Source organism: Rhagoletis pomonella, unplaced genomic scaffold (assembly GCF_013731165.1).
Source record: "Rhagoletis pomonella isolate Grant_MI unplaced genomic scaffold, Rhpom_1.0 Rhpom_scaffold_00013, whole genome shotgun sequence".
NCBI classification, from domain to species: domain Eukaryota; kingdom Metazoa; phylum Arthropoda; class Insecta; order Diptera; family Tephritidae; genus Rhagoletis; species Rhagoletis pomonella.
Genome location: NW_023458567.1, coordinates 59,604 through 84,834, shown reverse-complemented (window position 1 = coordinate 84,834; position 25,231 = coordinate 59,604). Strand labels below are relative to the sequence as shown.

The 25,231-nt window shown below is 32.0% G+C and overlaps 2 protein-coding genes across 16 annotated transcripts in view; both read left to right on the top strand.

Moving 5' to 3' along the window:
• LOC118748404 (sodium channel protein para) overlaps positions 1 to 20,868 on the top strand; it is a 94,964-nt gene extending 74,096 nt beyond the window's left edge. For 10 of the 14 annotated variants that reach the window (XM_036482782.1, XM_036482781.1, XM_036482784.1 and 7 more), the window contains 6 exons: positions 1,915 to 2,037; positions 3,167 to 3,361; positions 3,733 to 3,978; positions 5,465 to 5,735; positions 11,876 to 12,180; positions 15,874 to 16,821. In XM_036482782.1, the coding sequence (XP_036338675.1) occupies positions 1,915 to 2,037; positions 3,167 to 3,361; positions 3,733 to 3,978; positions 5,465 to 5,735; positions 11,876 to 12,180; positions 15,874 to 16,821 (2,088 nt within the window). Of the gene's footprint in view, positions 1 to 1,914; positions 2,038 to 3,166; positions 3,362 to 3,732; positions 3,979 to 5,464; positions 5,736 to 11,875; positions 12,181 to 15,873 lie in introns of all 14 variants that reach the window. The other 4 variants (XM_036482791.1, XM_036482787.1, XM_036482789.1 and 1 more) reach the window with 1 other exon arrangement.
• Positions 1 to 25,231, top strand: part of LOC118748412 (somatomedin-B and thrombospondin type-1 domain-containing protein) — a 311,093-nt gene that overhangs the window by 232,100 nt on the left and 53,762 nt on the right. The window lies entirely within an intron of this gene.

The following is a 25,231-nucleotide window of genomic DNA, read 5'->3' as shown; positions in this document are numbered from 1 at the left end:
TCTCACTGAGAGCGCGACAAAATGTGCTGAACATTCTTTGTTCGAATCAAATTGATTTTGATTTTCTGTCCGAACGACTTGATTATTCGGGTTGCCGCGTTCTTCTTTATATGCGTTTGCAGCGACTTTGCCCTCAAAATCGTATGTAGGTAACAATATCATCAGCTGTTTGCTTCAGAACAAAATAAAATGTGCCGAACTGAACGGTGAATCGTACTTCAGCATAACTGTTGCCAACTTGGTGTTTTTCGCACTAAATTTAGTGCTCCTCTTTATTCAAAACGCGAAAATTTTTGAGTTGAATGCTTGGTGCGTTTTTTGGTGGTTTTGTTTTTTTAGTTTGAGGATACCAAGTCTGTAAACTCTAAAAACACGGAGCAAAATTTATAGCAATCGTAAGTTTTGTAAGCAACTTTACAAAATGAGCATAAGTTACCAACAAAATATGTGGCAGCACTTTCAATCATGTCAGAATTACATTTGGTAATTCGTAATTGCTGGAACCTTAAACCGACCTTTAGTTTGGGCTGAATTTGTTATATTTATTTACGACTATTCAAAAAAGCAGCAGCATCTCCTAACAGTAAAATTAATATATAACGAACGTTTTGAAAAAAAGGAGAATAATCGAAATTGGGTGGGATTTGAAGAGTATACAGCTTTTTTGACACAAAAATATTTTTCCCACTATGCGCCAGTAGATAATACGCTCAAATTTGATACATTAAAAAGGGAAACCAAATTTCGTTATATTTCAGGAGTTAAGCGGTCGGAAAGAAAATTTCTTTATGTTCCTTTAGTTCACAAGATCACAAAAGACGGCACTGTAGATTTAAACTACCACATAGTTCATGAAATTTCATTTCTTGTTTTTGCTTTCGTTTAATACGAATTGTAGAAAAAATTAAGCAAAACGAAGAAAAATTTTACATTTAAACAGTCAGGAAAAATTAATCAATTTTGCTTACATCTAAGCGAAACGGCAACGCTGGACACAGCTGCAAATTAGAAAATAAGAACAAGAATCTTATCACCGCTTGGAGGAAAATATTTGAATTTAAAGGAAACAGAATAAATTCGACCGTTGAGCAAGAAAAATGATTTTTATTAATTTCAAAGGGCATGCCTGCAATAAATTTTCGAGAAAAAACGAACGGTGAACCCGCCTTAAGAGTTTCTTCTTTCATCACATACATATATACATAAGATCTAAAAAACCAATTACCAACAGAGAAAACTGAAATTATTGAAGTTTAATTAGTTCACTTTTTTGTAACAATTGTAATTTCACAGCTTTCTTTATTACCTTTGTTTTCTTATCAGTTATATTTTTAGGTTATTTCAAGATTTCTGTATTTTTTTTCGCAAATAATAAAATCACAGAAAATCTGCTTTAAGCATGCCTTTGGTTATTAAATGGATTTATTTACTATGGCTCTGCACTCAACCGTATCACATCATTTCTAATCTGCCTTGTTGAATCAAGTATTGGTTATCTACATATGTACATATATAAGCACCGCATGCTTTTAAAATGCACTGGTTGTTAAATATTAGGAAAGCATAATCAATGTCATCACATAATCATAATCGACTCTTCCGGTTTATTATTTACTCAATTATTATTGCAAACCAAAAACTAATACTAAAATCTATTTAAATTTATTCCTCTCACATGTTCTTTCATCACAATAATCAAAATGATCTTCAACCCACTAATCTCAATAATCAAAACGATCGTTATCACAAAATTTTACATCTGGATGCGATCGCCATTGTACCATCTCATTCATATAATGCACCGATATATTTGCCACTTTCCCATTACTGTCATTGCTTACGTCATATTCCGTAAATGTGATTGCCGACGAACCTTTTACTGACTCTGGTGCTGCCATCGTTTCGGACGTTAAGGTCGTCGTGAATGCATTGGTTCAAGCTATACCGTCCATCTTCAATGTGCTATTGGTGTGTCTAATATTTTGGCTAATTTTTGCCATAATGGGTGTACAGCTTTTTGCTGGAAAATATTTTAAGGTACGTTGAAATAAAAAAAAATAAATAAATAAATATTAAAAATACTAATAGCGTGATATCTAAATTTAGAAAATGTTTTATTAAATCAACCCTGCAGTAAAATGCTACTGGGTTGGTTTACCACAACATACACTGGGTTGAAACCTCAAAAACAACAAACCAAATCAAAATACTATTATATCAGTCAGGCCGTTAAATTGATTCGATTAAGATTTGGCTGAATACAAGAATAAAGTGAAGAACTTTTTAAAGAAGCGTATCTTTGCATCTATTTTTCGTGAATGGTTGACAATAAATAAATTATTAGTTTAAATTATTACTGAGTTCAATGGCATAACACTGTTTGCCAATTTTTGTTATTGAACTTAATGCTCCACGAACCTCTATAATTAGCAAGGCGAGTTCATTATCGTACTTATTATCATTTATGTCATTGGCAGAGACTGCTTTTAAATATGTATGTATTTGTAATGAACATTTCAGTATCTATACATATGTAACTATATACGCTGCTGTAAATACGAGTATAGGTATACAAGCGACACTTCCTTTCCAGCGGTTTTTTTTTTTTGTGTAACATACATATGCAAATGTAATATGTGATAGGAAATCGCAGAACTTTGCTATTAAATATTTATGAGTTCTAAAGTCACCACTTGTATTTGATAATAATAATAGTATGGACACCACATACTTCTTAAAACAATAAAAGTTATTGATACAAATTTAATATGTTTTTTTTGCATCCATATTCGACCAAAGTTTTAAATATAGACATGTATAGAAAATGTTCTTATATATATAGCAAGATGTGAGAAAAATTAACTGGTAGAATAGATAGCTTTTAATATTACTTGTTTGCAAACTCAATGAATGCGAGACATGCAACAAAGCTTTTGAATCAAACCATGCCACACATGCACATACATACATACATACATTACTATATATGTATGTATATGTATGTATGTATGCATTTATATTTAGGTACATATGTATAACAGTAATCGAAACATGTATAACTGAATGTGTGCTGTACATGTAAGAACACATATTTGTCTTATCTAATACCATTGGTTTAATATGTATTAATATAATTAATTTATTTTCATTAATTCGGCAACTGCAGTGCGAGGATCAAAATGGCACTAAACTCAGTCACGAGATCATACCTAACCGCAATGCCTGCGAGAGTGAAAACTACACATGGGTGAATTCAGCAATGAATTTTGATCATGTAGGTAATGCGTATCTGTGCCTTTTCCAAGTGGCCACGTTTAAAGGCTGGATACCTATCATGAACGACGCAATTGACTCACGTGAGGTAATTCAAAAATGTTGCGGATCTACATAGATTTATGAACAATATTTTAGTTTTTTGATCTTAGACAAATCTAATATTAATATTTTTCTTTTTTCTTTCCCGCAACAAATACAAAAATAAACAACCTTATTACCACAACAAAAAAAAATATTTCGTTACACTAAAATTCCCGTCATACCTGCACGTCTAAAACAAAACTGCAACGTACATAAAAACTGTGAAATCTAACAACAAATTCCAAATAAAATACAAAAAAAAAAAACTCCCTACAACAACACTGCCAATAAATTAACCAACATAAATACATCATTACCAACACCTGTACAAACATACTCACTCCTCGATATGAAAAATATGTGACCCTTCAACAGGTGGGCAAGCAGCCAATCCGTGAAACGAATATCTACATGTATTTATATTTCGTATTCTTCATCATATTTGGATCATTTTTCACTCTTAATCTCTTCATTGGTGTTATCATTGATAATTTTAACGAGCAAAAGAAAAAAGCAGGTGGATCATTAGAAATGTTCATGACAGAAGATCAGAAAAAGTACTATAATGCTATGAAAAAGATGGGCTCTAAAAAACCATTAAAAGCCATTCCTAGACCGAGGGTAAGGCTTATATATTTTTTTTATAATAAAAGAATACAATAATTTAAAAATTGTATTATATCGATCGATATATGCCATAAATTTAAAAGAAAGAGACTATAAATTAACTAATTAAATCTGTGCCAATTGTTAATACTTTTTTCCAAGGTGCGCGGTTGTTATGATTTTTTTTTTTTGTCTGTAAAATATGTAGTTATTACGTCGTCAAAATTCTGATGACGTAACTGTGCAATTGCAAAAAACCTTATGAGGGCCCAGCTATGTATCTAGCAATATTTTCGAAACATAAGCATCCACAGCAACGGATGCGTGTGCGCGTGCACCAGCCGCGTTAAGTGGTCGAATTGTATAGGCAAAAAATAAGTTTACAACAGGAGTTATACCATTCTTCCACTGTTATTCAATAAAGTTGCTTTGAAATGGACACAATCTATATATTCAAGCCACATACCATTCTGAAACTCAACTCCTTGAAAGGTTGTCTGTTCTTAAACATTTTTAAGTCTACCAATACATAAATCTAACAAAACAATTCAAATTTTGAAAATTTCTTAATACTTACTTTCTTACATATATTTCTTAATGAATTTATATGATCTGTATGCATTTGCATGCACTGCAAATTCAAATCAAAAATATATTGAACAGTACAAGCATGAGACTAAAGATATGTATTTATGTATATCTACATATCTACAGTAGTAGACGGATGCAGATGTACAATGATATGCTGACACAAACATATGCATGTTTTCTGAAACAATTTCACACCCTAAAAAAGAATTAATTAAAATATATTTTTATAAACACACTGTTTCGTATGTGTAAACCCAATTAAATAGCTATATTCAAGGGGTATCCTAAATTTCACAACTAGATTTACATTTCCTTAGTAAAAAAATGCAAATATCTGCACGTTTTTTTTTTCATATATTAAATCCAACTTCCCGTACTAAAACACCAAAAGATAATGAACGTTATTCAAGATTGCGCATCTTCGTCGGTATAGTATAGTTTACATATACACACATACATACATACATACTATGTATATATTTGTCGAAGATATGTAATCTGTAACCAAAAACTAAGATATTATACTCTATATCTCACAGCTCTTTTAAATACTTTTTAATGAATTTAAAAATACATATAGAACACCAGAAAGCATTACAAAAACAAAATTGAATGATTAACTTTTTGACTTATACCTACCTACACATACATATATATATCGTTATAAAAGTTTAATTTAATTCTTGAGAAAAAAGTTGCATTTGGCACAGATAAAGAATAACAGATTTAATGCAAATATAAATGATAAAAGAACATGACGCACGCATGTTATCATGGCCTCAATAATCTTATAAATACATACATATAACCCTAAGCTTACAAAAAGCTTATACGATAATAATAAAATATAAATTAGTTCGAAATGATTAAGAATTCACTGTTTTCTATATTTCTCTCTTTTCTCTTCCAGTGGCGTCCACAAGCAATAGTATTTGAAATAGTTACTGATAAAAAATTCGATATAATAATTATGTTATTCATTGGCCTAAATATGTTTACCATGACACTCGATCGATACGATGCGTCCGAAACATATAATGCTGTTCTAGACTATCTAAATGCGATATTCGTAGTTATTTTCAGTTCCGAATGTCTATTAAAAATATTCGCCTTACGGTATCACTATTTTATTGAGCCATGGAATTTATTTGATGTAGTAGTTGTCATTTTATCCATCTTAGGTAAGTAAAAGCCAAAAATATTTTTTCTGGTAATTTTGAAATTATTGTTTAAACATTCGTTATAAATGTAAATTTGTGATTTGTTACTTTACTCAAAGTTTTTCGCTAAATTATGTAAATGTAAAACTTTAATGTTGAAATACTGCAAATCAAGCTATATACATATAGTACATTTATATTGTCCGATCGTCCACAGTCCGCATATGTATAAACTATGTATTTTTGTTTAAATCTACATTGGCTATTTTGTTGTGTATCTTATTTGTGTGATTACTATAATTGGAATGTTGTAAAACTATTTGTTGTACACGTATTAAATGGATCAAAGAGTACTATTGTACAGAAAGCTAAATGTTGTGCTTAAGTATCCCTCATAGTTTTTCACTAATTTTGTACATATGTACATATAACCTTTTTTGCGAAACATTTTATATGGGTTGATACATTTTTGACTTTGAAACATTAACATATTTATTTTAAAATGCTAAAACAAATTATGCTTACTATTGTTTATTTGAAGTATATAAATATTGGCCGCTTTTGATATTTGAGTATTACGTACAACATTTTCAATATATTTTTAGGTTTTTTTGATAAACTGTAGTACCCGTTTGTTTTATTAACATCAAGCTTATGACTAAATTTTGATCATGTTTTATATACCTACATATGTGTATCTTTATGTTTATCTTCATTTGGTATATTTGTTCTAAAACCACGGACTTAATTCCGGTCGTCAGTGCTGTTTGTATATACATATGTCGTCTCCTAAACATGCATTGGATCAAATGTATAACGACAAAAATGCGTAAGAGGTCTTTATTTTAGAGCCCAACTCAAATTATTTTTTCATATTCAAAGTCAAGAGATCTTATATCATGTTAAAATAACCTGACAAACTTCTATAAAGAATGCAAACTTGTTAGATATATAAAGCATCGTTCACTCAAAATCGGTACGCATGAAATGGATTATATCTTTTTAGTAGATTTTCAGAAAATAATATTTAATATGTTAGAATAAAGTCAAAACATTCCGTTATAGGTACATGTTAGCGAGAGTTGCATATTTTGCTGGGATAAATAAATAAGAGACAATTTCTTTGATAATGATAAAAATTTTCTGAACACCCGTTCTAGAGAGTTGTGTAGTCAACTTGCTCTACTAAACTATCTTTAGTTTATGTTTTTCCATGGCTCGCACATCTCTACTAATTTTGTTTTAAATAAATACCATGTATTTCTCGATTTGACTTAAATAGGTCATATTCGTAAATTGATGACTTCCACAACTTTTTTCACATCATTGGCTTCAAACCGATTTAAAGTTACCTGTGAATAATTAGTTTTCATAAAAACCCACCAACACTTTACAAAAGGTCCAAAGTAAATGATACAATGAAATATCACTTTGTGCAAGCGCTCCTTCCAGAATATTTCTGGGGTCATATGACCCATTGTGGAGTCTGATTGAGTTTTAATGACACTGCCTCGATTCTCTTGTCATTTCATAGCCTTTTGACAACTGTGTCAACTTCTATAGATTTAGTTGTAAGAGGATATCACCCTGTTTCTTTTTAGCTTAAAACTTTTAACGGGGGAGTTGACCGAAGTCCAGTTTTAAACATATTTTATTAGTCATTATTATAAAATACTACATTTAGTGTGAACATTGGGGTAATGTAAACGGGTGCGGTTTTTGTTATAAAATGTATTTAATCTAACAGAATTTTATATATTATAACTCGATAAGGTTTAAGTCTTGCCATAGCTTGCATTCGCTGAACTGTGGATAATCGTTTTCCAATTCTTTCGCGCGATCTTCTTCTGATAAGCCGATTTTTTTTTATAATTGAGGTAAAGAGCCTTATCCTTAAGCTGGTGCGAAATGATTTCTTTTGATGATTAGCTTACTCTGTTAGTTTAAGCAGAAGGAATCCATTCATTGATTTTTGGAGGAAAATTAGAAGTTTTTGGTATATTTAATTTTAATTTGATTTTTGATCTCGAGGATGTCGGGTTTTCAACGAATTTGTTCAACATTATTTTTTGAGCAGCCACTTCCAACACGAATAAAACTGTCAAATTAAAAGCCAGTACTATGAAATTTAAACCTCATAATGGTAGATCTATTGCCTAACGATCTGCATTGCAACTTTTTAATACATTGAAACAATTGCTGTACAGGAATTGCTGGAACGCGTACCGATTTTGAATAAAACTTATAGCAATTTTTTTCAAGAATTTTTTTAAAACTTAGATATTTTGCACTTAAAAAAAGCAAGACTTCATATCGCATATTTGCTGCAAGAGTGTCATAATCCAAAAAAATATATATACATAAAGATGCAGAAATGACCGCTACCTGCAATTCTATGTCGTGTGAGAATTTCATAGCTGTACCTATTAGTAGCTCAAATCCAAAATTTTAAAGCTGTTTTTCTGGAGTTTTTGATTTTTTGGATTATACATTCTTGCAGCAAATGTGCGATGTAAATTCAAAGAATTCGGTGTTGAGTAAAATATTTCCTATTATTTTGACTTTATCAACTTTCTGTGCTTTTTTGGATTTAGGAACTTTGCCTTTCACTGAATATAAACGGGTGCATTAATCTTTTTGCAAGTCACAAAATTTTAAATTATCTGCTTCCCTTATCACAATATGGGTTTTTATTAGCAATCAGTTGGAATTAGCAATATTTCACTCTAAGGATATTTTAATGATCCGTATTTTGAAAAAAAAGGCTAGTGGAATTCTATGGATAGGTAAAACATGATTTTTACGCATATGTTTGTATTACCATTTGCAATATTTTCTAGATTAGAATTGGAGCTACACTGCTCTTGGTATATATTATTTATAATTCGGATTAAATTTTATTCAAAATAAGAACGCAGATATCCTTTACATATACATACATACATATGTATATTATCATGACGCTATCGACATATGTACATACATACATCTGTGTGAGTACGAGGTTTTCTGCTGACGATGTTTTATATTCTTGGCGGCAGTTTTACGAGACGATTCGGTTTTGTTTAGAGTTCGTGGTTTTTTTGTTTGGTAATATAAACTTTTTATGGGCTTTGGTTTTCTTATCATAAACTACAAAACTATATACGAAAGCACAAATGAATACTCGCCTCTTTTTTTTAATAATTCCTTTTATATAATGGCTTAAACTGTCCGAATAAAACGGCAACTAATCAATAATTGAAATTCAACATTGTAAGCAAAAATAGTTAAATTTAGTGGAGTTTACTATACAAAAGATGGCTTTAAAATATGCTTTACTACATTATGAGATAGAAAACTTCTTTTTCATAACTTCTGTAAGGAAGATAGAGTTTTAAACCATTTTTGATAAAGTAATATTTCCGTCGTTTTGCGATATTTATGAAAAGGATAATTTTCTATCTGCACATTTTCTCATTTTAAGATCTTCCTTAGGATATAAATTTTTGTTCTTAATAAAATAACTTCCCCAATATTCAGAAATAGAGATATATGTATATGTACATACATAAGTGCATAAGCTTTTTAACTAAAACAGTTTGTAAGCTTTCGAAATAGCTTTACAGTGTTCACATTTTAAGTGATACGAATCTTTTTATTTGCAAGCTTTAAAGCTTAACTTTGTCTGCTTGAATTCATACTCATTATTTAAGCATATGCGAAACCTTGAAATACGCAGTATCTAGCAAGCTAAAAATCATAAATATTTTTGCGCTTTGCGCCATTTTAAACCAAACTTTTAAACTTTGCTGCTACATATGTATATGTATAATATGTAGATCCTAAATTAAATTTTAGAATTCCCGCCGCACAATTTAAACAGATGCTTGATGCCGCTAGTTGCTTTAGATAAAACGCTGATATTATAGGTTCTTATTTACTACTTAGTGAAGCATACATTTTTAGAAGGGAAAAAATTAAACTAAAGTGATATCAGAACGTCGAATATATTAATATACATATGTCTCTTTTTACGTGTAGGTATAATAGAATAAAAGGGTTTAACCAAAACATAAACGACGAAACCAACTCAGATCTCTGGTCAGAATCAGTGGCTACCATTCATCGAGGCCGTATATGTATGTATGTATAAAGATTCAGCGAAAGATAAAACTCAAAGCTCTATTGCATACCTCTGCTAGCCCCGCTTTTCCGGCTAAATGTATGTATAAAATATATATACATACATATGTATAACCAGACGTTAATGTCGTAACGGTATTGAGGGGCCCATTCCGCATGACCCGCTGTACCATTCGACAAAACGCATCCATAAGACTGCAGCTGTTTTGGTGTGACGATTCAGCATAACCAGTCATTTGATCAATTCATGGTCAATAAAGAGGCACTGCAATCATAGCGCATCCGCTGAGTCTTCTTAATGGTTTTTGTCCATTTTGTCGATGGGAATTATGTACTTTACTATGAACCCAAGTCGCAACTTAAGTAAAATTCACTCCACGCCAATAGTTTGCGACCCCTTCGAAGATTCACAAATATAGTGAATAGAGCGTTATAGTATTAGATAATATACAATCCTGTACATACATATACATATGTATACATTTGTATTGTACACCTGTATCGTTTTCATTGTAACTCCTGTACAAAGAGACATCATCGAAAATTAAAAAACAAATTTAACATGAACCTAATACTTTAAACTTAAAAATCGAGCATATTTATACAAAATACTACTAATCCTTTTTACAACCATGTATGATCAAGTATTTACATATGTGGAACATAATGTAGTATTTATTAAAATAATTTATGATTTTCTCGGATTAAAATAAAAAATACAGCCCTACAAGTAACGTGCAAAGTTATTTTCTTAACACAACCTCAAGGGCGTTTTTGCACGATTTAATCCTTTTAAATTTTTTATTACACTTAATTTCAAATAATTTTACATCTTAATCAGTTTCAATTTATGTAGCTACTGTAGATAACTTATCCGATATTTATTAACTCGGTACCAATGTAGTACATACATATGTATGTAAATAAAGTAAGTGCAGAAAAAATAGGCAGGACAGAGGTGTAGGGCGTCTTGGTATTTTGGTATACAAGGTTTATTTATTTGTAATTCAAATGACTAGTTTTGTCAATCTATATTTTTTTAATTGAGAAATCCATTTAAAAAAAAATTTGGTCGGAATAACATGTATGTTCTATTTACATATATGTAGGTATGCTTATTTAGCAATTAAACTGCTTTGCTATTTAATATCGATATTTGGCACTAATTATACGCTGCGGATTATCGCTTAACCTTGAGTTGTACCTTACCTAAAACTGGAGGGTGTAATTAAAACATTTCAGTGAAAAAATCTGGTCAGTAGGTATGGAAATGGCTCAGTGTTTAGAAATCAAGGAGATACATGCCTAAATCAAATATCAAGTCAATCTCCAATAAGATATTTTTAAAACACTGAATTATTTCTATTTGATATTATGCCGCTACCTTGCCGCCGTTTATCATCAATTATGCAATCAGATGACTGCACTTGACGTCACTGCGAGCCTTCACAAAGCGCTTTCGAATTGTTAATTTCCACTACGATCTGATAAATAAATGCCATGCCGTGTGTACCTACATACTACCTAGATATGTATGTTTATATAGTACATTAATTTCTTTTTCACTGTGAGTGTGTTATGCTTACGCGTAAACTTTTGTTTTGTTGTGTTTGGCCTAGTCAAGCCTTGTAATTACTTGTGTACTATCCTTCTTCATTAAAGGTACTAGATCTTGGATTCACAGTGTTTTTATTATTACTGAAGTAAAAATCTATATATCATCTTATTATTTCGTAATGGCTTTCAGAGGAATATTTTGATATAGATATTTTATGCTTTTAAGACAAATTTTAGCTTTTGAGTTCTAAAGTATCTGTAGTAAACTAGTGTAAAGATATCTCCTATAAGAAAAATTCGAATTTTTACGTTAAATGTTGCGAAAACATCGCATTTTAATTTATCTTAAATTATATATTTGTGTGTAAAAATTAAAAATGGGCCCGGTGGTATATGCCCTATTGACATATTGATTTTGCCGACACTTTTTCTACATTTCGTTCTATTTTGGGCGAAAATATTTACTCCTTCTCCTACAGGTCTTGTGCTGAGCGATATTATTGAAAAGTACTTCGTATCTCCAACGCTGTTGCGTGTGGTCCGTGTGGCAAAAGTGGGTCGCGTGTTACGTCTTGTCAAAGGTGCTAAAGGTATTCGCACGCTGTTGTTCGCGCTAGCTATGTCACTTCCGGCTCTATTCAACATTTGTCTGCTGCTATTTCTTGTAATGTTCATCTTTGCTATTTTCGGGATGTCATTTTTTATGCATGTGCGGGAAAAAAGTGGCATTAACGACGTTTATAATTTTAAAACTTTTGGCCAAAGTATGATATTGCTGTTCCAGGTAAGCCACCACAATTCAAGTTCCGTTAATGTTGTCTATTGTTGTTGTCGTTGGGTAATATTCCCACTGGCGGAATTTTGAGTGCGATTATAGTGGTGGTGCACCAATGTAGTTAAACTCGCATATCTCCACCTGGAAATACGGTTGGTGCATTACCCAATTGATCAGCTCACCCAAAAGCGGGAATGTTACATTGTTGATTAAGCTATGGTAGTTGTTGATAAAAGCTAAATTAGCAACATCAATTTTTTCATTCAAACTTTCCACAATACTTTTCTTTACTTTGAATGTTTAATATACATAACTATCTCGCTTACATTCGTCTAACTATCATATGTGAATACTTTCATCAAAACATTTTTTTTTTTTAATTATTTGTTTAACAAAGCTTTTGTTTAGTGTGTAACCAAATCAAAAAAATACTTTACTTCCTGTTTGAAGGTTTCCCCAAAAAATTAAAAGTGACCCAGTCAACCTGGCACAATATTTAGGTGTTCTCTGAAGTAATACACTAACGGCTAACGGAATATGCCGTCTTGACCGGGAAGTTATGCTGATTAACATAACAAAATGTCCTATCTTCTTCGACGGTATGTTTCTCGTTAATCGTATCAAGGTGGAAGAAATACCCTTCTGTACAGGAAGAAACTCTCAACATAATTGCCGTGGAAGTACCACGCTGCGATTAATCGCATTCACGTAATTATTTAGTTGTTATTTACCATAAACACATTCTTAAATCGAATTGAAACTTGTAACTGTGCCACCATAAATCACATTTTGAGTGCGAGTTAAGAGTTGTTGAATTGTGCTAATAGTGCACACGGGATTTGTCCGCACTGTTGTTTCATGCAACTCTGTATGAAGTGAAACATTTAAATAGTTCATGAAATTACGTTTAGGCTAAGCGTTGTTATAAAATTAATAGCTATTGTTCTTTTTGGGTCTTTAATTATTATTTTTCCATGTTTATTATTTTCAAGTTTTGACACATATCAGGGTTGCATCGGAATGACCTCTGTTTGTAAGCGTGTTCGATCGACTCATTTCTTTTGTTGCATATAAACACTTGCATTTCAAGCGAGCTACACTAACACGAGTTAATTCGATACCGCGTTTGATGCCATATAAACAAGGTAATTGTTTTCCTTATAAGTTTGGTCAAACGTGTGGGAATTCGTTGGAGGTCATGGCATATAAGTAACATTATTTCCAGCTTATAATTCATACAAAACAAGTAAAGAAGTCTAAGTTGCGGCGAAGCCGAACATTAAATACCCGGCGCACATATTAATAATAATTATAACAATAATAGATTGCCTCTTCCAAATATGTAAGTGTTTCGCCAAGCTCCCCTCCTCCGAGTTGTGGTATGCGCCTTGGTGTTGTCACACAAAGGGGAGGGACCTACAGAAATACACTCGGAGGTTTGACATTGCCTGCCGAGGGCGACCTCTATTAGAAAAAACTTTATTTTATATTTATTTTTTGATGTTGGGTTGAACCGGGCTTGAACTCATAATAATCTTATTTTTTTTTAGTATTAACTTTGAGTAAAATAGCGTCCTTAAATTTCGAAATATCGAAGTCTCCGTATTTTTAAAATTGCCGTGATATGAAAAGTAGGCGATTTCAAACATTTTCAACATCTTGAGTTTGGTACAAATTGATGGAACGGTTACCGAGATACACACACATACGTGGTCATAAGTGGACGGTATCACGCCCATTTTCTTATAATTTGTTATAATCTTATTTCTTGCTAAAGAATTATTGCAAACAACAATTTTGAATAAATTAGCTTTAGTAGATACTGATGTGTGTGTGGTTATTGTCTGATTTTAAAAATTTTCAACCGTTTGGTGTATCGCTATAGCGAAAAGTTGCTAAGACCCAATTGAAAAATTTTATACTAGAAGGAAACAACTTCTTATAGCCATTTTCTTCAAGTATTTCGCAAAACTTTGAATACAACGTTTTGCCTATATATTAAAGCAAAGAAATTCTCCATACGAATCAGAGGGATTCGACCTTTATTAAAAGATTTCGTACTATTTTGGCCTTATCGAAAATTTCCTTTCATTGAATATAAACGAAAAAACATAAAACAAGACCATTTATCTTCTTTCGAAACGATGCATTTTTTAATTTCTCTAGCCTCCTGTATCCAAATATGAGTTTCTATAAAAAGTGGACTTAGCAACTTCTCACTCTAAGCTAGTGATATTTTACCAAGACTAACAACAGAGAAGAATTTGGGAGAAATTGGTGAACCGGTTACCGTGATATACACACACACATATCGTCGTTTAAAGTACAAACCCGCGTATCAGCAAAATGCAAAACCGCGTATGTGAGGTTGCATAAATTATTTTCTAGAGAGTAAAAACACTCACATTTCAAAATGGTTCTCTTTTTTATAAAGCAAAACCCCTCAAAAACCCCTTTAAACCTGAATTCAAGTGAATATACTAATTTTGTAAATTGTGGGCACAAAATTGGTATCAAATATCACTGTGCAACGTACCTTTGATGCTTACTCTACATTCATTTCAGAGCACTTTCATTTAAAATCAATCCCAATATATCTTCATATTCATACACATGTGTGTATGTACTTGTAATCGTATATATGCAGTGAAAAGGGGAAAGTTCTACTGCCGTATAAATCCTACACCAAAATGAAACTTAAATGAAGTATATACTATACAGTAGGTATGTGAATTTTTGGGTCCGTTTTTCCGGAAGACGAATTTTCGTTGAATTGATAACTTTACTACCATTTACGATAAGCTTCTTAACTTATTTTTTTTTATACATTTTCTCATCATTCATTTAAGTATCATTTCCTATCTTCATGCTCACTTTGCATTTCACTCTAATTAAGCTCTTTCAACAATCGCCAATTATAACATTTATGATAACAATCCTCATTAAAGCGAAAATTATTTATTAGAAAGTTTCCGATGTATACATAATTGTATACGCAAATATTAACCAAATGCAAAAATTCCTGATTTCATTGTTCTGAAATTGACACGCTATTATTATACATAGTCATATATGTATGTAGATATGAGTTTTATTTTGACAAAATTTGTTTTCCAAGCAATTGTTTGCTCTTGTTGCTTCAATTATAGATCAATATTAGATTGATACAAGCCATTCCTAGTACAACCTTCAATAAACCCATGCTTTGAGGAAGTGTTCTTTACTGTTGCCTGAATTCGTAGTGAATCCAATTAACAGTTAAGACAGGCAAATACAATTTTTACCTAATTATTTTTTTGCAAGCATCCAATGTGTAAATATGTATACCAATTATTTAGTTTTGCGCCTAATTAGCTTTCGCACATACATAGACCATACCTACCAAGAGCTTCAATTGAAGTAGTTTTCAATTTTGAATATATTCTGCTAATGTATATATGTATACATACTATATACATACGAGTATAAGTAACCAATATATCTAGTATGCAGTCGTCAAAAAGTTTTTAATTAGGACAATTAAAATTAGTTGATTGGATTTTGCTGCCATCTTGTTATGTTAGTTTCAATCAACTGCATAACTAATGAAATTCACTTGTTCTAAACTTTTTTCTCCGCCACACCATTCCGTATTTGAATAAAATAACCCAATCGGACAAATCAAATGGACTCTGTTACCGCTTTTTATATGGCGGAACGCAGATGTCTACCTCAGCCGGTTGGGATGGCGTTTTAGATGCTATTATCAATGAGGAAAATTGCGATCCACCCGACAACGACAAAGGCTATCCGGGCAATTGTGGTTCTGCAACAGTTGGAATAACGTTTCTTCTCTCATACTTAGTTATAAGCTTTTTGATAGTTATTAATATGTATATTGCTGTCATTCTCGAAAACTATAGTCAGGCCACCGAGGACGTGCAGGAAGGTCTCACCGATGATGATTATGATATGTACTACGAAATCTGGCAGCAGTTCGACCCCGAAGGTACGCAATATATACGCTATGATCAGCTCTCCACATTTCTGGATGTCTTGGAACCGCCTCTTCAAATACATAAACCGAACAAGTACAAAATCATATCTATGGATATACCAATCTGTAGAGGAGATATGATGTATTGTGTAGATATTTTGGATGCTCTTACCAAAGACTTTTTTGCACGGAAAGGCAATCCTATAGAAGATACAGGTGAAATCGGCGAAATTGCTCCCAGGGCAGATGCCGAAGGACATGAACCTGTGTCATCTACTTTATGGCGTCAACGTGAGGAGTATTGTACTCGCCTGATACAAAACGCTTGGCGTAAGTACAAAGCGCGTACATCTGGTGAAATGGAAGGGAACATCGAAAACAATTTTGATCCCGAAAGTGGCGAAGGTGATGGCGATGGAAGCCGTAGTGGAGCTGGTGGAGAGAGTGGTGATGGTATGCGCGATGGAAACGTAATCAGCCCGGAAGCTGCTTTAAGTGGGAGTCCAGTAAGTCCGGGTTCTGCGTGTGGTGGAGTCGGTAGCGGATCAAGCATCAAAAATGGCCGACAAACGGCCGTACTGGTGGAAAGTGATGGTTTTGTAACCAAAAACGGCCATAAGGTTGTAATACACTCGCGCTCACCGAGTATAACGTCGAGAACGGCGGACGTCTGAGCCAGGCCTCGCCCCCCCCCCTCCAGGAAGCACCTTAATCGAACTGACCTAAATCAACAAAAATAATTTTCTGCCACATTCAACAACAACGACAGCGTAAAGCAAAACAAACCTCAACTGCTATGAGGACTAGTATCACCATTACCAGCTGCAGTTTTTTCTACTTTCAGTTCAAATATTGATTCGAAAACTATGCAAAAGTAAGAAGAAGGAAAATCTAATTACCCAAAATCTCTACTGTGACCTAGTAATATTCAAAAATTTAAATTAAAAAATTAGCATTTTTATTTAGTATAAATAATCTGCTTACTATCTTTGTATTATCATGCTCATATTTATGAGAAATTATTTTCTGTTAAGCACATATTTGTATACCGTAATACCTTGCAAAAATTATACAAAAATTATTTACTATTATCTATACATGTGTATGTAAACGCTATTTCATTTGCCTCGTATCTATTTATACACTTTAGAGCGATATTATTTCATATCTAATTTATGAATATGTGTTAACATATGTACATTTAATGCTCATACAGGCATAGCTTTATAAACGATTCTGGTGTTTTCGTTCACAACAGCGATATGCAGCTGTAAATTTTAAAATTTTCAATGCGAAACATGCAGGCGTAAGAGAAAAAATCACATAATGAAATTGTTACAAAAAGCCTACTGCCATATCTCTGAGATCAAATGCACTAAAGTTTGAAATAAGAGAATTATATAACAACACACTTACACACACTGTTATTAAATTTGAATTAAAAATGTAAGACACTGTCCATTGCAATATCAAAAGATTCACATTTCACACAAAACATAACATGGTAACAATTCCGACACGTTATTTTAACTATCAAACATGAACTGGGGTAGGGGCGCATGAATAATGGAATCAAAAGATAAAAGCATAAAAATTTTAAATTAAAACTAATTGTAATGGAACGGTCAGTTATTAAGAACTAATCTATAAAAGTATTAACGACTGATGTTAAATTTACATAAAATGTGATTTACTAAATAAGGCATTCTATAGCCAGACGACCTGGGAACACACTTCACTGACAACTTCTACATCTCTATATATGTATGTACATATATGGCGAGAATAGTTCGATGTGTGATTAGGTTTGATAACTCCACAATTCTGGAAGATGAATATAAAAATATTACGCAACAAATGACAGACTCGGTAAAAATCATTTGCAGCCAACTTGTAAAGAAAAACTTAATGTTACAAAAGTCGCGAAGAACAATAAATGGAATGTGTACATCAGCAATAAATAAAAGTCATAAAGGCAAATAAACTTAAATACAAATCGTGCATAATCTGAAATCTAACTAAAGACGATGACGTGTAGAAAGTAGATTAATAAATACTCCAATGTGCAAATATGGGTAATTTTCGACTGCAAATCCCAGTGCAAATATAGTGATATAACCCTGCAATGAAAACCGGATCGCTTAAGAAATGTTAAATATTGGAAACCATATACGAAAGTATGAATTCTTCGTACCAGGCGATTAAAAGGTATACCAAAAATAAAATTAATTAATGAAGCTAAAGGAATGCTAACAAAAGGTTCGGGAAAAATGCAACTAAGATAAACTTATCGAATACACGGACATACCAAAATAATCACTTTTATCTAGTCGACCGCACCGAGCGTTCAAATTGACATGTACTCTACATAACACATTTTTAAGTTCCTGGTTAAGGACTTGAGCGTTACGTGCATTTCTTTGTTGCATACACATGTAGATGTAATTTTAATTTGCATGGTTTATTGAAACGAAGTTTTACATATGCAGGTCCACATGCTGTAATACCAACAAGCTTGTATATGTATGTACATAAATACATTTGCTGATTTACGCAAAAATAAGTTTATACATTTGGAAGCATGGGAACATAATTTTATCACTGTACTTGCTACTTGGGTTTCCAAGTAATTAAATACATAATTTGCCCAAAAGACATCCATGCATACACACTACAATGCCTTTTTGCTTGCTATATAATAACTGTCATTAGAAGTGCATGTACATACATACATATGTATTAGTTTATTTTTGAAGAATTTATACTGCTTGGCATTAAGAACTCAAAGTTTTGTACATGCAAAACAAATGAATTTCATTTCACTCCAACGCTTCGCTAGTTCTATTCGCAAATGAAAATGGTTTTAAAAGTTTTATTCAGACGACTTGTCATTTGTTCAGCTTAAATATGAGAGCCTTCGTTGTTTTTGATTGCGACTGCAGCGTAAACAATAAGCATTAAAACCTATCAAAAAAAAGCAGAAGCATTACGGCCGCTGCGGCTACTGCCATTTCAAGCCCATACGCCAAACTGCTTCACTGAATATTTTTAAGCTGTTTACGGATTGCTACGTACAGAAAATAAGTTCATTAAGTAAACAAAAATCTACTAACCGGGTGCAAAATCACTAAATTCGAGGGGCGGGCGAGACGAAACAAAACATAGAATGAAGATAAATTAAGATTAAAAAAAAACAAGCACATTAGCAGTAAAACACTAAGGAGACTTAACTAGCATAAAAACGAACATCCATTAATGAGTATAGACAATAGAAAACCGTGTAAAAACTAGTCAAATCTCGTAAATAATTGTATATAAGAAAAAAATAATCGTGAAATCTGACTTGATTTGAATTCGACCAAAACCTGTAAAATATTAGCGGCTACATACAAAGCACTGAGATGGTTCAATTTCCACTAATTGGATAAAGTAAAAAACTGAATACCAAACGTCGACCAAATAACTCGTCGAGATATTCGAAGTAAACTTTTCATTTAGCAATGAGATGGCAGATTAAAGGAAATGGCGATTTCAGTGCAACAAAACAAAATCTGTAAATTCGGCAATTTGTGTAATATAAAAACGAAAACCAATTATTATAATTGAGCTATCAATGAAATCGCTAAAACTTAAACATTCAAACGTATAAAAATAAAAGCATAACTAAAGCAAGCTGAATATAAAATGCTTCTCATAAAAAATTAAGCTTTATACTACATATACATACATATATTTGTAAAAATAAAATAGGGACATACACATACATACAACATGTACATCCAGTCACATTTTAACTCATTCCTGAGATTAAAATCCAAGGCAACACACTCGTACACTATGGCATTACTCACCACTATCTAAACACGCAAATAAGACAAGCCCCCGAAGCTCACAAGTTATATGTTTAAGCGTTTGTAAATGTAATGGCGGAAAATTGTACTTATGTAGCTGTAGCTATTAAATCGCGTTAGATATTCTAATAAACTTGTAGAAAAATACGTGGTGAAAAATACGATTAACAAGAAAATAAAGAGGCTTTGCTTCTAAAAACAAAAACAAAAAAAAAACTATTTTATCACACTTTTCAACAGCAAATGGCGTTAACACTGCTGCATACAAATTACTCTTTTGTGCTATGTGTGCTAAATGGTTTTGAAAACAAATAAGTATATGTATATGCTTAATTTCCATTGCTTTTTTTTACATTGTTGCAGTGTGGTCTAGAATTATGTGGGTACATGATATGTTCTGCTGTTTGATATCAATCTTTACCTAAAATGGCCAGAAACACATTAGGGGGGGTTCTCTAAGTCTTGTAAAACCCTTGCACGGCTTGAACGGTAGAACAGGGTTTCCTATCGGAAATCTTTGACATACGTACGCTGTGCAAGGCTTTGCAAGACTTCGAGAATCCTTCTAAAGTGAAGCAATGTGTGTAGAATCGGATACAAACTCCAAGATAATTCTAATGTAAGCATAAAAAATACAAATCAACTACCGCAAATACATATTTGTGTAAAAACTTTCAATGACATATGAGTTATGAGGTCTAGAAATGTATATTTTTGTAAAGCAATTCAAAAACTTTAAACCAAGGTAAATATTTGTGTACTAGTAAATAAAAAATCGCTAAGTTTAATGTGGAGTGAAAAGAAATTAAAACAGCATAATATGTTTAAGGGCTATAAACCAGTTTCACTCACGCAAAATTGAAAACACAATAATAGAATCTCTGCATTAACAAAGAGGTAATAATAATAAAAATTATAATAATAGTAATACTAATAATAATAATAATAGCAATAATAATACTGATAATAATAATAGTAATAATAATGATAATAATTTATATTAATCGAACTCAACATCACAAACCTAAAAATATGGTATAAATGCATTCACTAATGAGCATACAAATGTGTGTATCTAACCTAATACGGTTGACAAACGGGCTCGCTTATTTGCATAAACAGCCATTATTTGCTTTAACTCATGCATTTTCCTCTTTCAAATGCGCATGAAGGCTGTGACAGACGACAAAGATTATGCATATAACCGGGCACACATATGCGCATAATAATTTTACCCTTACAGACGGCAGTAATGCGGATAAACAAGCCGCAAGGTGTAGGTACGAGTCCCACGGCCAGTAGAATTTTCATTTATTTCGTTTTCATTCCCTTTTTATAAGTTCAGTTAGTTCTTGTTGACTTTTTAAAAAAATTCAACTCTAAAAATTTAAATTAACTAATAGTAAAATAAAAAATGTGATATAAAATAAAGCAAATGAAAATTAAATATATAAATCAAATAAAATAAAAAAATATGAAATAAATGATAAAAACAAAAAAAATTTTCGCAATCGCTCCAACCGAGGACGAACCTGGCAGCTACAGACTTGTAGCCCGCACTCTTACCGCTCTGCTACCGCGGACGCGAAAATGGCTTGCTTTGTTTGCTTACTTGCACAAAAGACAACACTTGGCCGTTTTTACCAGTGTTGTAATCGAAAATTCCCCGGATCCGATTTAATTCCCAAAAATTTCGTGCATTTGTTCGGCTTCTTATGCGCACTTTAAAGAGGAAAATGCATGAGTAAAAGCAAATAAAGGCTTCTTATGCAAATAATCGAGCCCGTTTGTCAACCGTATAAGCAGCCGAACAAATGCACGAAATTTTTGAGAATTAACTCGGATCAGGGGTATTTTCGATGACAACACTGGCAAAAACGGTCAGCTGTTGTCTTTTGTACAAGTAAAGCCTGATATACAGTTCAATGCGAACGTGAGCGTGAGCTTTATATTTTGACCAATATCTTCGTTATTACTTAACTTGTTGCAATAATTAATGCAGCAAAAGATAGAGAATTAAAATATCTTTCATAATTATAGAATTAAAACTAATTTAAAATGCATAATATCAACTGTGTGCGTACGCAAAGCATTCGCATGCGAACGATATGTGAGCTCGAAAAAACGCATATTATGCATTTTAAATTAGTTTTTATTCTGTAATTCTGAAAGATATTTTAATTCTCTATCTTTTGATGTATTAACTATTGCAAAAAGTTGAGTAATAACGAAGATATTGATCAAAATAAAAAGCTCACGCTCACGCTCGCATTGAACTGTATATCAGGCTTAACCAAACAAAGTAGGCGAGTTTGGCGTCCGCGGTAGCCAAGTGATGAGAATTTACATACCCGTAACTGCCAGGTTCGATCCTCGGTTGGAGCGATTGCTAAAATTTATTTTGTTTTTATTTTATTTTTTATTTTATTTGATTTATATATTTAATTTTACTTTATTCTATTTTCATTTGTTTTATTTTATATCTCATTTTTTATTTTACTATTAGTTAATTTAATATTTTAAAATTAAATTTTATTAAGAAAGTCAACATCAACTAACTAAAAGCAACGAAATTATAGAACTTATAAAAAAATTAATAAAAAAGAAATAAATGAAAGTTATACTGGCCGTGGGACTCGAACCCACGCCCTTGCGGTGGGTCCGCATTACTGCCGTCTGTTACGGCAAAATTATTAAGCGCATTTGTGTGCTAGTTAATTTGCATAAGCATGCCCGTCAGTCTCGCGTCTAATAAGGCTATACATATGTATGTCTGAGCGTACGAAAATTGTTATTCACGGAAATGTAAAATAATTAATTAGCGAAGAGCACCAGCAATACATCAAAATGCGTATGAATGGTGTATTAACTTATATACTATGTAGTTAGAAAAACACTTCGTGAATACAAATTGATTATCATTTATCAAGGATGTACCCTTTCATTTTCAGTACAGAACTGCGAAAAAATTATTTTGAATATTACATACCACCATAGGATTCCATGTGTTGTTTTGAAATATAGAATTTATACCTTTCTATTAAAGCAAATGAAAAATTACTAATGTATTAGGTTAAAAGGCAAATTAAAACTCTGATCTGACTCTGTCTGATATAATGTTCTTTCTTTTAGGAATCAATCGTTTATCATATCTACTTAAATTTTGGATTAAAATTACTTGCAAAATAATGTATATACATACACATATTTATGTAGTATTTATCAGTTTGGTGGAATTGTTTTAATTAAAAAAATTCAATTTCATTCATTAATTTTAAACAAACGCATTGATTTGAAATGTAATGAACGCAAAGGAAATTAATCTTATTGTAATTCGATTTATTAAAATCTGCGACATATTTATTTTCACGTGAAAGGCTAAGTTAGAATTGATCTATCGTTAGCACTGTTTGTTTAAGGAAAAAACTCTACTCGATAGCAACTTCCCCGGCTATACTAGAGTTTATATATACTAAAAAGTCCCTAATCCAAATGCTGGATTTAAGAAACTTAAACTTCGCCAATCGGTTTAGTTATATACTAATTAAGGTTGCAAAACTTTGTCGAAATTCTCGAAGCAATTAAAATATTAACCGAATGTAGAGTTTTTAAGGGTATTTAGACTGAGATCATTACTGTTGTTCTATAAATTTGACGCGCGTCTTATAACTTTTCGAAAATTACATAGCTAATCAAGATGCGTTACAAAATTTTCTAAAAAGGATAAGCGGTACAAAAAGGAGCTTACGCTAAATATCTGTATTATAAGTTATGCAATTTCAAAAATTCCACGCAAAAGTTAAAGAATTGACAAAAATGTATGAAACTGTTATAATTTCAAAATTCTGCGTTCGTGCGAAAGACCTTGCATAAACATGTATATATATGCACATATAACGTACTAATACATATATGTAAATATACATTTGTATGACACATTAATGAATACGCAAAATAAAAACAATGTGAAGAAGGACCGAACTAAAGGAGGTTTGTTAGTGTATCATTTAACATAGCAGAGAAAAACTTAAAAGAAATGCACAATAACATTTTAAATGTCATTTAATATTTAAAACAAAAGAAATGAAATAATAGCAATAGCTTCTTAAATAAAAGTTTAAACCAAGATACAATTAGGAATAAAAAAAACACAATTAAGATATATTAAAATTAGGAAAGTAATTATTTAAATTTAATATAAATAATTACCGCTTTTTAAGTTTTTGAGAGTTGCGTATTTACATTTCTATATAATTTTCACAAAATATAAAACACTAAGGAAAAATAAGGAATGTAATGTAAAATATACATATACATACATATATTAAAGCGGAATTTTTTTCACACTTTAGCTTAATAAATTGTAAAAAGGAAGAACAAATAAAATTTACCTTAATTGAATTTGTTATGCAAATGAATCGTGCTGCGTTATTTTGATATCTTGTACAGAAGCACAAAGACCAAAGTAAGTATCAACAAAATTTGTAAACTAAAGAAACTTATAAACAATGCGTATAAAAACTTAGAGACCTATAGAGCATGCTTCAAGATATCTCATGAAGACCTGAAAATGGTGCTAACACACTTTTTTTGATGTGTATGCATCTTTGGTTTCGGTAGGGGTAAAATTTGCGAAGCTGTAACGCATATCTCAGCACAAAATTTCGAAGGGCTGAGCATGCGTATTTCAGCATAAAATTTTTATTTATCGAGTTGTGTGAATAACAAGCACAACCAATTTGACAGCTAACGAGCTTTGATTGTGATTATATTTATATGTAAACGTACTTTTATGCTTTGCCGTTCGCATATGCCTACACATCAAATTTCATGAGTACCTAGTACTCACGCCTTTTTTTTATAAGTATTGCGGTGATTAGTCGAATTCGAGCTATCAATCGTATACTTGCTATTCGACCTTCACCGGCCAAAAAGTTGCAAAACGACTACTCGACATACTTGAAAGTTCTTCTAGATATCCTTCTCTCCTATAAATCATATCCAGGCTCAGACTAAGTCCCCTTTCAGACACGTTAAGTCTTGCTTTCAAGTCTGCTCGTTCGTTGGAGGAGGTGGGAAGAGAGGGGAAGAGTACAGATACCTCCGTACCGTCAATTCGTTTCAAGTTTTCTTGTTCTCTTTTGATCTTTTCGTTGCTTCCCGTTTAAAGAACCAAGTAGTTGAATTCAATTAAACTTGATGCATGTGGAAGCAAAGAGAAAACACAAAAAAA